Source organism: Triturus cristatus, chromosome 2_1, assembly GCF_964204655.1.
Source record: "Triturus cristatus chromosome 2_1, aTriCri1.1, whole genome shotgun sequence".
Lineage (NCBI taxonomy): Eukaryota > Metazoa > Chordata > Amphibia > Caudata > Salamandridae > Triturus > Triturus cristatus.
The window spans coordinates 1,185,529,665-1,185,540,429 of record NC_140581.1 but is presented as its reverse complement, the minus strand read 5'-3'; the positions used below and the strand labels follow the sequence as shown (position 1 = coordinate 1,185,540,429).

General features: G+C 45.0%; 1 protein-coding gene across 1 annotated transcript in view; it reads left to right on the top strand.

Annotated features, from left to right (window-relative positions):
* The first annotated feature begins 8,086 nt into the window (after positions 1-8,086).
* The window catches only part of LOC146866582 (neuronal acetylcholine receptor subunit alpha-7-like), a 1,495,911-nt gene continuing 1,493,232 nt past the window's right edge, over positions 8,087-10,765 (top strand). The window contains exons 1-2 of the mRNA XM_085640655.1: positions 8,087-8,105; positions 8,665-8,804. Coding sequence (XP_085496781.1) covers positions 8,087-8,105; positions 8,665-8,804 — 159 coding nt within the window. The remainder of the gene's footprint in view (positions 8,106-8,664; positions 8,805-10,765) is intronic.

Genomic DNA, 10,765 nt, shown 5'->3' with positions numbered 1-10,765 from the left:
CTGTGGCACTGAATAGCAGTGGCACAGTGCCCAAAGCATCTAAACCAGCAAAACATATCAAAAACAGAGGAGGCAATCAGTGAAAAATGGAAGGGAGACTCACGTCAATGGTACCAGGTCTAATAGTGACTTACAGCACATGAGTCGGCATTATTGCTGACATGGTATTTTGGGACAATTACTTCTTGGTTAAAGTAAACACTATCACTGGATACATCCATGTGTATAAAATTATTTGATTAATAATGGAATGGGCTCAGCTGTGCCGTCCTGCACACCAGCCTAATCAAAAGGGAGAACCAATATCCTGCAAGCTTGAGGCAGGCCAAACAGTATCCTAAAGGCTGTCGAAAATAGACAGGTGAGGAAACCTCTTTCATGGCCAATACAAACAGGTAATCAGGGATCTTCCTGCCATCCAGAACATCAAAAAGAGCTAACAAGAATCCAGCAGTTTAGTGCCAGGCCAAGCAGCACCATGGATGGCAATGCATGGAACCTGACCACGTGACGTCCAACTCAGCCTGCACTAATCAGCCATCTGAGAGGTTCTACTTGACATTCTTTATCGAGGAGGCCATACACCAGGGCACGGGCAATAAAGCCCCTAGCCCAGATGGGCTACCTATTGACCTCATTAAATACAAACACAATTTTTGGACCCCATTATTGTTAAATGTTTTTATTAACTTAGGCAACGCCCCATTGCCAAAGTCATGGACCACTAGCATAATCGTCCCAATTTTTTAAAAGGGTGATCGCTCACAACCTAGTTGTTATAGGCCGATCTCTTTAATAGACAGCACCCTTAAAATTTCAGGCAGAGTTTTATACAATAAAATTTTAACTTGGGCTGAGTACAACCACATTTTAGAACAATGCCAACTAGGAAGCAAAGTTCGCACTAACGAGCAGTGTTTAAATCTTAATTTGATCATTGGAAAGTATACCATAGCACAGCACTCCCCACTTTATTTAGCTTTTATGGACCTGACCTCTGCCGTCGACTTTGTCAATAGGTCTCGCCTATGGTCCATCCTCTTAGCCTATGGCTTAGATGAGGCCCTTGTTCACTTTCTGGCCTATCTGCACAGGGACCTGAAAGCGCGGGTCAGGATCGGTGGCGGAGGTGAGGTGTCTAACGATATCAGTGTTGGTAGAAGGGTTAGGCAAGGGTTTGTCCTAGCCCCCCTCCTTTGTATTATCTATATAAACAATTTGCATAAATCGCTGATTAAATTCACTGATGACGTCCCTAGAATTGAAGGTAGAACTCTTCCGGTGCTTTTATATGCAGATGATGCAGTTTTAATTGGATGTACACCAAATGCACTACACACTTTAGTACGAGGATTCACGGACTTCATGACTGATTTAGATTTATGTAATCATTTTAGGAAATCATTTATAATGTCCTGTGGGCCAAGGAAATATCCCCTAAGCTCTATTACAGTGGGATAGCAAAAATTAACTTGCACCTGCACTTTTCCCTATCTGGGGATGGTCTTTGCTGCGAACGGCACCTGGTCTGAACATATGATGTATTGTAAGAACAAGTTCTCAAAGGCCTTTAATTCGATCCTCAGTCTCCCTCGCTTAAAAAGATCAGGGGCAATTCCAGCGATTTTAAAGATTTTTAAGTCACAGTGCATACCAATAGCCACTTATGGCGCAGAGGTTTGGGGCATTGCTAAAAGCTCTTGCGTTCAATTAGAGGAAAATAGATTTTGCAGAAAGCTTTTGGGCGCACCAATCTCCATCCCCCAATACATATGTCATAGTGAACTAAAATTAGGATACATTGAAGATTTTATAAGGCCACGCCCTTCACAGTTCTGGCTAGCCATAATGAAAAACCCTGCAGCATTCCTCACAAGGGAGATAATAGAAGATTGTATCAGCTGCTAGCAAGGGATGGATATTCCATGGCTTGCTGGGGTTATTAAGAGTTAGGAAAGTGCCAACTTTAATTTACTATTTTTTACCCCAAGCACAGCTGAGACCGTTGATAAAAAAAGTTCTTTGGTCAGCATTGTATGCACTTTATAGCGCAGAAAGATTAGAGAGGGAATCAAAGAAACAAACCATTGCTAAATTCATACCCATTGAGCAAACGGAACAATATTTTCCTAGCTACATCACTTTAGCGATGTCACATTGGGAGCGAGGACTTTTCTTTCCCCTTGGGTATACGGCAAAACTTGATACCCTGCCATGCGATGGACATAGTGGACAAACTCTGTCACTGTTTTTTTTTCTGCAAATATTACATGTGATAGGCACAATGGCTGTTAATCCCATTTTTCAAAAAAGTGTCCCCACTTAAATTAACTGATGCCCTCAACTGTATATTACAATTGAAAAATGATGAATTGATCTTGTGTGTTGGTACTTTCCTGCGAATATCCGTAGGGGCCCGCAAATCTATGCTTGATCCGTGAAGTACACTTGTATTTTGTTTCTAACAACATGTATTTTGATTATGTCCTCGTAATTATTTTATTATATTGCTACGTTTGAGCAAGGCAGTCCTGAAGAAAGCCTATTGGACCTGGATAAATACCCAGGAGTTTAACAACCCTAATCCAGGTAGCCTGACTGAAGCTTTCTATTTACATAAACAGGCTGTCAGCTTTGAGCCGTACCTGGATTTTGTACAGAACCCCAGAGATAGATCGCTGTATATCCAACTTAGACCTGATATACTGCCAACCCGCGAGCGCACTAGCAAATGGAAGCCACCCCATCAAACTCCGTCAACTTGCTTGAGCTGCAGCGGGTTGGTAGAAAATACAGCGCACATAGGTGCCGATCACGATCCGGTAAAAAAATTCCCCGTGCGACTCGTATCCGGTCTTTTTACCGTACGAATCGTACAAGTGCCGTACGAACTGGCAATCACGATTCTCATGGGAAAAAGACCATACGAATCGCATTGGGAATAATTCCCCACACGTCCTCGGGTCGGAAAAAGTGTCCGACACGTCCTCGTACGATTTACCGTACAAACGTGAAAAGCGAAGTCCGACCGGGGAATCACGATCTGTCCCGGGCGTCCGAATGTACAACCGTATGGTTAAAAGACCGTCCGCACCGAACTCCTATAACAACCATGGAGACGTCCAAACAGGTGCCCGGTACGTGCCGTACCCCCCCCCCAGCCCCCGCATGGATGCGCCGTACCCCCGCCAGCCCCCGCATGTACGCACCGTACCCCCGCCAGCCCAGCTACGCGCTGGGGGTACGCACCGTACATACACGGGTGGGGGTACGACTCGAACGTACTCGGGTGTACATACACGGGGGGTTCGACACGTACATGCGGGGGCTGGGGGGGGTACGGCGCGTACATGCGGGGGCTGGGGGGGTACGGCGCGTACATGCGGGGGCTGGGGGGGGGTACGGCGCGTACATGCGGGGGCTGGGGGGGGTACGGCGCGTACATGCGGGGGCAGGGGGCGGGTACGGCGCGTACATGCGGGGGCTGGGGGGGGTACGGAGCGTACATGCGGGGGCAGGGGGCGGGTACGGCGCGTACATGCGGGGGCTGGGGGGGGTACGGCGCGTACATGCGGGGGCAGGGGGCGGGTACGGCGCGTACATGCGGGGGCTGGGGGGGGTACGGCGCTTACCGGGCCACCTACTCTGGTCGTTTCGCGCCGTACTTCGCATTTGCGGCACTTTTTGGGTGCCGTGAAAATATTGCCGTCCGGACTGCTGTCGGTTCGAATCGTAATTCCTGGGTCGTGAAACGCTGCCTAGAAGCGTCCCGACGTCACGTCGCAGCATTCCCGGATCACATTCGTATGCATATTTTCGTCGGTCGGTGTTTTTTACGATTCGTACGGAAATGGTGTTTCCGTGCGCATCGTAATTCCATGTTTGTAATGTTTTACAACCGGGTACGAGTCGGACGGAGAATACGCTCCGACCGACGGTTCGTACCCGGTTTTTACCGGATCGTAATCGGCACCATAATGTTCGAATGCCCAGCCTACAAAAAACCAAGAAGTCGTGGTTGGGACCTGTATGTCGATTGCTGGGCACGCCGAACTACCGGGTTGCTCTTAGAATATTACGTTCCGATACCAGTCCAGTGTTAGTTTGTGGTGTGGCAAAATTCTTTGGGTGGTCTTGGAACATTAGGGCTAAATTCCTATAATTGCCACAATGAATCTTTCTTTAAAAAAAATGCTTTTTGCACAAATGGCCCAGCATTGAAATGTAATATTTTTAACGAATACATTTTAAATTGACTTTTAATGCACATTCCCTACTTTGTTATATTTTGTACATTGGTGTCAAGAAGTTCTGCCTCCCTTTCTGACATATTGTATCCTATATGTATGTATTCCAATGCTTTTATGATACAATTTTTATCGAAATAAAGCTTTTTGACTGACTATATTGCTAATCTGTTTACTGCCTGCCATATTATGAATTTGATATGTTATCTAATTATTTATTGTGATTATAATGCTTTCATATGTCTCACTTTAATGGATACGTTGTTATCCAAATAAAGTCTTTTTAGATTTGGATTTTGACATTCTTTATCTTCTAGATCACTGGGGCAACCTTCCCCGGGCTTCCTTAGCTATATGCTGACAACAATAAGAATGGTCTTCTTTAAGCCCTATAAGGATCTGTAAAGGACTACTCCTACCTCAGACCACTAATAAATGCAAACAAACTTAAGTGTGCATCTGACTAATGTCTGACACATCTACATCTTCTCATATATCCACAAACACCACTGTCAGTGATGCCATCAACTGTCAGCTAAACAAAACAACCACATCAAGATCTCACTCATCACCTCACAAAATAACACAAAGGAAACAGAAATTGCATCTTATTCTGATAAACTCACACTTCACCCACCTATATGCAACAAACAGTTTAGAGTATTATCACTTACAACCTCAATGACATTTCCATCAGGGAGTTCAGACCTTTGACTTTAACCAGAATCTTTAATGTTCTAAATCCCCAGGAATGCAGTATCCAACACATTCGTTCACTCAAGAAGAAGGAGGAGACTTTGCAATCATGCAACAATCATCATGGCCTGGTGCTCTCTTGCAGCAGCCCATTTCAGCTCCTATGAGCTCTGCTCCCATCACTTATCTCATCAGAAGACCAGCCCATCTTCTTCCACTGACTTAACTGATCACCCAGAATCAGCAACCTATGACCCTCTAAGAGCTCTGACCTCATAATCACAGCTACAACCAGATTTTCAAACATTACCTTCTTCTGTGACTTAACCTTCCAGGAGGTGAAAAATCCAAAACCTTGATGGAGGTCTGTTACGAGATTGTTTGGGGAACACTATCAGAGCTGGGTTGGCCCAAGCCATCAACTGCCTGGACCAGGTCTTACCATTCAAGGGATAACCACACATTGCCTTGAACACCTTAAAGGCATACCATTTCCGCCTCCATTCTCTACCCAAAACCCAACAGAGGTTTCACAGCAACAGCAAAAGAAAGAACAAAGTACACAAAAATGAAAAGCTATTGGTTAAAAAAGAAAAGCAGAATGATCAATGTCTTACACGAACATAAAAAATACAAGTCGTTAATGTCACACATAGTTATAACAAGTGGACTGCGGAACTTCTGCACCAGATGCCTCTCTCACCAAACAGTCACCAGCTTCAACCTCTTGATTCATTCCAGACTGGCATGACACACACAAAGCCATATCATCGATCAACATAAAGCCAATGCAGCTCTGCTCCAACCCTATCTTACAACTATTGTCCCTCAGGTAGAGCACCACCCTTGTGTATTCCATTTCACTTCATTCTCCAAAGTAATAACCATTTCACTCACATTTCTAACCTTGAAGATGCCACGGAACTTGGACAAATCACCCCTTACCTAGTCCAACTTTACTTTTACCCAATCACAGACCCTTAAACCACCTTCTACACAAACTATCCCACCAACTTCACCTTAACACCCGACACCAACTCTTACCTACATGCAGGATCTAATTTCGCACCAGGCTTCCTCTCTCCCACCATAACATATGGAGATTCTTGGGTAAGACCATTAATAGCTGAGAGGTAAACCCACTTCATTTCCACAAACATCCTGTCCATGTCTTGGGCAAACACCACTGCCATTTGACCGGCCCATTAACCATTTGATTGTGCTGTGCATTGATGCTTGATACTATAGTGCCAGGTTTTCCTTCATTTCCACTGAGGTCGGTTGTGTATCATTCTCAGTAAAAATCATGGAAGGAAAGCCTTGTTCTCTAACCTGCTCACACACATCAATGTTATTTTTGAAATAATTCCCTTCATGAACCTCACTACTCGCCACTTCTAGTGACCATCAGCCATGTACAGGGAACACTTCTAATGTCCTTTGACCCCAGCCCAATGAGGTTCATACACAAATTTTACCTGGGTCACATATGTGACCACTACAAGCCTGAAGACCCACACACAACTTTTCCCCTACTCCTTATTCTCCTAAGTGTTCTACCCACAAAAGTCTCCTGGTCATCCACACCAGGCGCCAAAATTGAGATTTTACTCCCCTCTCAGGGTTTTGTCTAAATGGCCTTTGTGTGTCATATCGCTGATCCTTTTGAGCATGCCTCTTGAAGGTACAAATCCATCCCCTCTCATAACCAACTTATCACCATTTACGAACAACACCTCCAAAATTGTAACAAATTGTCTTGCAGCAGGTGAAATTGTACTCTCCCTCCTGTTCCCTTCCTGGATGAAACTTACCACCTCCTTCATAACAGCATCCAAATCCATCCCTTAGTCCCAATTGCTAACTCTCAAAGCACCACTTCACTTCACACCCTGCAGACACACCACCGCACCCTAATGCTTGCTAGTAAAGAGAGCGTCCCATTCCATTTCCCTTCCAGTGTAGAGGAAGGTGATACAGGAAATCAGCCTGCATATTCTGCCATCTCTGGATGTGTTCTAGGATGTAGTGATACTCCTGAAGCCAAGATGCCAACCTGGCAAGTCATACTGGTCCCTTTCCAACACCCCTTGGCAACAACCTTCTGACAAGGGGTTTATGGTTGCTACGAAGTAAAAACTGCAAATTCAATAGATAGGTCCACTGTTAGTACACAATGCAAGCTGCAGCCAATGATTCTTGCTTGATAATGGAGTAGGTATGCTCTGAGCTTGCCCAAGAACAAAGGCAACAGTTTTCACAATCTTGCTATGAATTCTGAGAAAGGGTCGCCCCTATCCCTTTGGCACTAGCGTTTGAATTGTTTTCAACCTAGTGTCAAGTTACAAATCTCTTCTTTTATCTTATCAAAACATTTTTGTTGACTGTCTTCCCATGTTAAACTATTTCCCTTCCTCAGGAGAATCCTCAAACTTTCTGTTTTGTCAGCACATCCCTCCACAAGCTTCCAACAGTATTCAGAAAGGCCCATTAACAATTCCAGTTGAACTTTGTAACATGGCACAAGAGGCTAACTGTATGGCATACATGCCTTTGGTTTAAATCTACTCACTGATATTGTGTAAGCAGGATCCTCAATTTCTTCAACTAAAAGTTTGCACTAGTCCTTTCTTAAGGTCAGTCCCGCTTCTGATGACATGCTCAAAGGTAAAAGTGTCAAATTATGCTACTCAACTGTCTCACCAACTATCAATAGATCATCTTGAAATTGGAAAATGTTGTTATTCATCTCTTTTAAAACTTCAACCATCATTCTTATAAATGCACCTGCAAAGGATAGCCAAGGGCCTATGTGTAAACTGAAAAGTGCCCCCCATATTAAAAAAAAAAAAAAAGCAGTGAGGAACTTAGGGCCTGACTACGATGGCGGTGGGATCGCCACCGTCGGGCGTCGGTGGCGGTCCCACTGCCATCCAGCTCATTGGATCCGACCCCCACATTAGGATGCAGACTGCCAGATCTCAACTGGCGGGGGGAAGACCCCCACGTCTGACAGGATCAAGGATCCCGTCAGTGAGACGATCAGACTTCCATTACCTACAATAGGGCACTGCCTGCTTAGGCACCGCTGTAGGAATTAGAATGTCCCTTCCCACCGGCCCTTTCATGGCAGTTAACCCGCCATGAAAAGGCAGGTGGACAGTGACTTTCAGAGGGTTTAGCAGGGCCCCCTTCCCCCCTGGCCCTTCGCTATGGACCCTGGGGGGCATCCATGGTGCCCCCCTAAACATTCCTGCACCATGTGGCAGGCGCAAGTTTTGGAGTAGAGGAAATCATACTTACCATTGATTATGTTGTTGGTGAATATCTGTGACTGCTTTTAATTATATGGAGATATATAATTGGAGTTTGCTAAAACATATTTAGCACTGAATGCATTGAATTCTATGAATTTTGTGGTGTCACCTTTAAAATTGTGCATCAAATTCATGACAGATGATGGACGATACAGAACATTTTAGTATATTCAAATGTACCCAGGCAGAAACTGAACATGTTTGAAATATGTTCTTTGTACAGCAAATGTGTGTTGCATTTTTTCCCCCTACCTGCTAGCACTCAGCTATTATCTAAAAGCAACACAGAAGATAAATGAAGACGTCTCATTTTTATAGTATATTTCTAGCTGGTTGCATTATATTTATTATGGAAAACGATTTCTGGTATATGTGGTTTTAAAATGCCTTTCCATTCACTTAAGATTCCCATCAAGGAGAATACCAAAGGAGACTGTACAAGGAGTTACTGAGAAACTACAATCGCCTGGAACGTCCTGTTATGAATGACTCACAACCTTTGCTTGTAGAATTACAGCTTTCTTTACTCCAGATCATTGACGTGGTGAGTCACCATTTATCAACATTTGGAAGAAATGTTTAGAATGTATAAAACTCATGTTGATATTCGTGATCATATTGCGAAACTCATCCTTTAAAAGGGAAACCAATTTTTTTTAAATCTGCTTCCACGCACTGTTTTGCTGTAACTGATGTTAGCAAATTAGCTCCCCATGTAGGTTATTTTTCGCAATACATAGTATTCCCAGAGGTGTCTAAATATTTTTGGATCAATGGTTTGATTAAAATGTGATGGGCATCTGACGAGGGAGTTCCCAATCACTATTTGCTCAGATAAGTAATTGCTCATGGGACGAGAGTGCATGAGGTGGAAGGATACTTAAGAGCTGCAACTACCTAGTAAGCAAAGAGGCAATAAGCATGTTAGCACCCACCCTCAATATTAGTCATGCAGATAATATATTATCTCTCTTTAATTCATGTTCTTGTAATACACGTTTACTGAAATTAAGGTTTAGAATGCACACAAACAACAATAGGTAGTAGGGATTCTGTAGGGGTTCACAGTATTAGTAGGGATTCTTCCCTTTTGATTGGACGAGTATGTCATGTCAGCATTTAATAAAGGCTCCCAATTGGTGGATTTACTCTGATGAATAAATTAACACTTGTTAATTTTTACCTCCACAATTATGGGCCTGAGTCAAAGATAATGGCACATATCTAGAGGAATGTCCTATTACTCACTGGTAATCTTCATAACTGCTGGTCCTGTGGTCCTTGTCCCATTCATAACTAATGGAGATCTAGTATCTCCTAGACAGAAACAAGGACATAAGGGCTGCTAGATCATCCTACCGCACCCCCTCCCGCTGGGAGTGCAGCACACAGCCTGCAAAACAGCTAACCCAAAATTCACATCCTCCTCCAACACCTTCTGGAGACGCTAATGTCGAACAAAAGTATTCGAGGAAGCCCAGGTCGCCTCCCGACACACCTTAGCAATGAACACCCATACAGTTCAGTCCAGAAGGCCACCACACCTCTAGTGGAACGGCCCTGCACCCCAGCCAGCAGAGGATCATCCGTCAGGAAATAAGCCAGCTCAATCACCTGCTTCAACCACCAGCTAATCGACAGGAGGAGGCCCTAACCCCCTTCATACTCGACCCTAAAGAAACAAACAAGGCCTCAGACTTCCGAAAAGGCTAAGTACAATCCAGATACAGCAAAATAGTGTGCCTTAAATCTAAAAAGGACCAGTCCAAATCCCCTGCAGAGCTGGGAACCTCCACCAGGGCCGGCAGAACCAGCTCCTGAGACTTATGGGATTGGGACGCCAATTTAGTCACAAAAGAGGCATTCAACCGCAAAACCACACCATTCTCAGAAAAAGACAAGTAATGCCATGAAAGCACCCAACTCTCCAATCCGCTGAGCCGAAGTGATAGTCACCAAAAAATTCACTTTAAAAGTGACAAACTTAGGGGCCCATCACCGTATCGGGTAATGGGACCACCGGCCATTGTCGCGGCGGTCCCGCAGGTGGCATCCCACATTTTAAACATTGTGGCGGGCGGTGCTGCAAGCAGCACCTGCCGTAATGTGTAAAATGCATCTTGTGCATTTGCACGCACAACGTGACAGGCACCGCGCAGTGCCTGTCACCTTGTGCATGCAAATGCAGGGGGGTACCATAGGTACCCCCCTTGTGCACCCCGACCCCCCGAACACCCTGGGGGCTCGCAAAGGCCCCCAAAGACAAAATCGCCTGCCTTTCCATGGGGGAGTCTCCGCCATGGAAAGGCAGTTCACCACAATGATTATAATATGGATGGCGGTGCCTGCAAGGCACCGCCACCATATTCCCGGGCTTTTCCGCCCAGTAGGGAATCGAGCGGATTGCCTACCGGCGGAAAACCGCCAGACGGTCTTCCCGTCTGCCGGGTCCCCCCGCCATCATAATATGGCGGGGGGAAATTCATGCAGGCGGTAGGTTTTGGT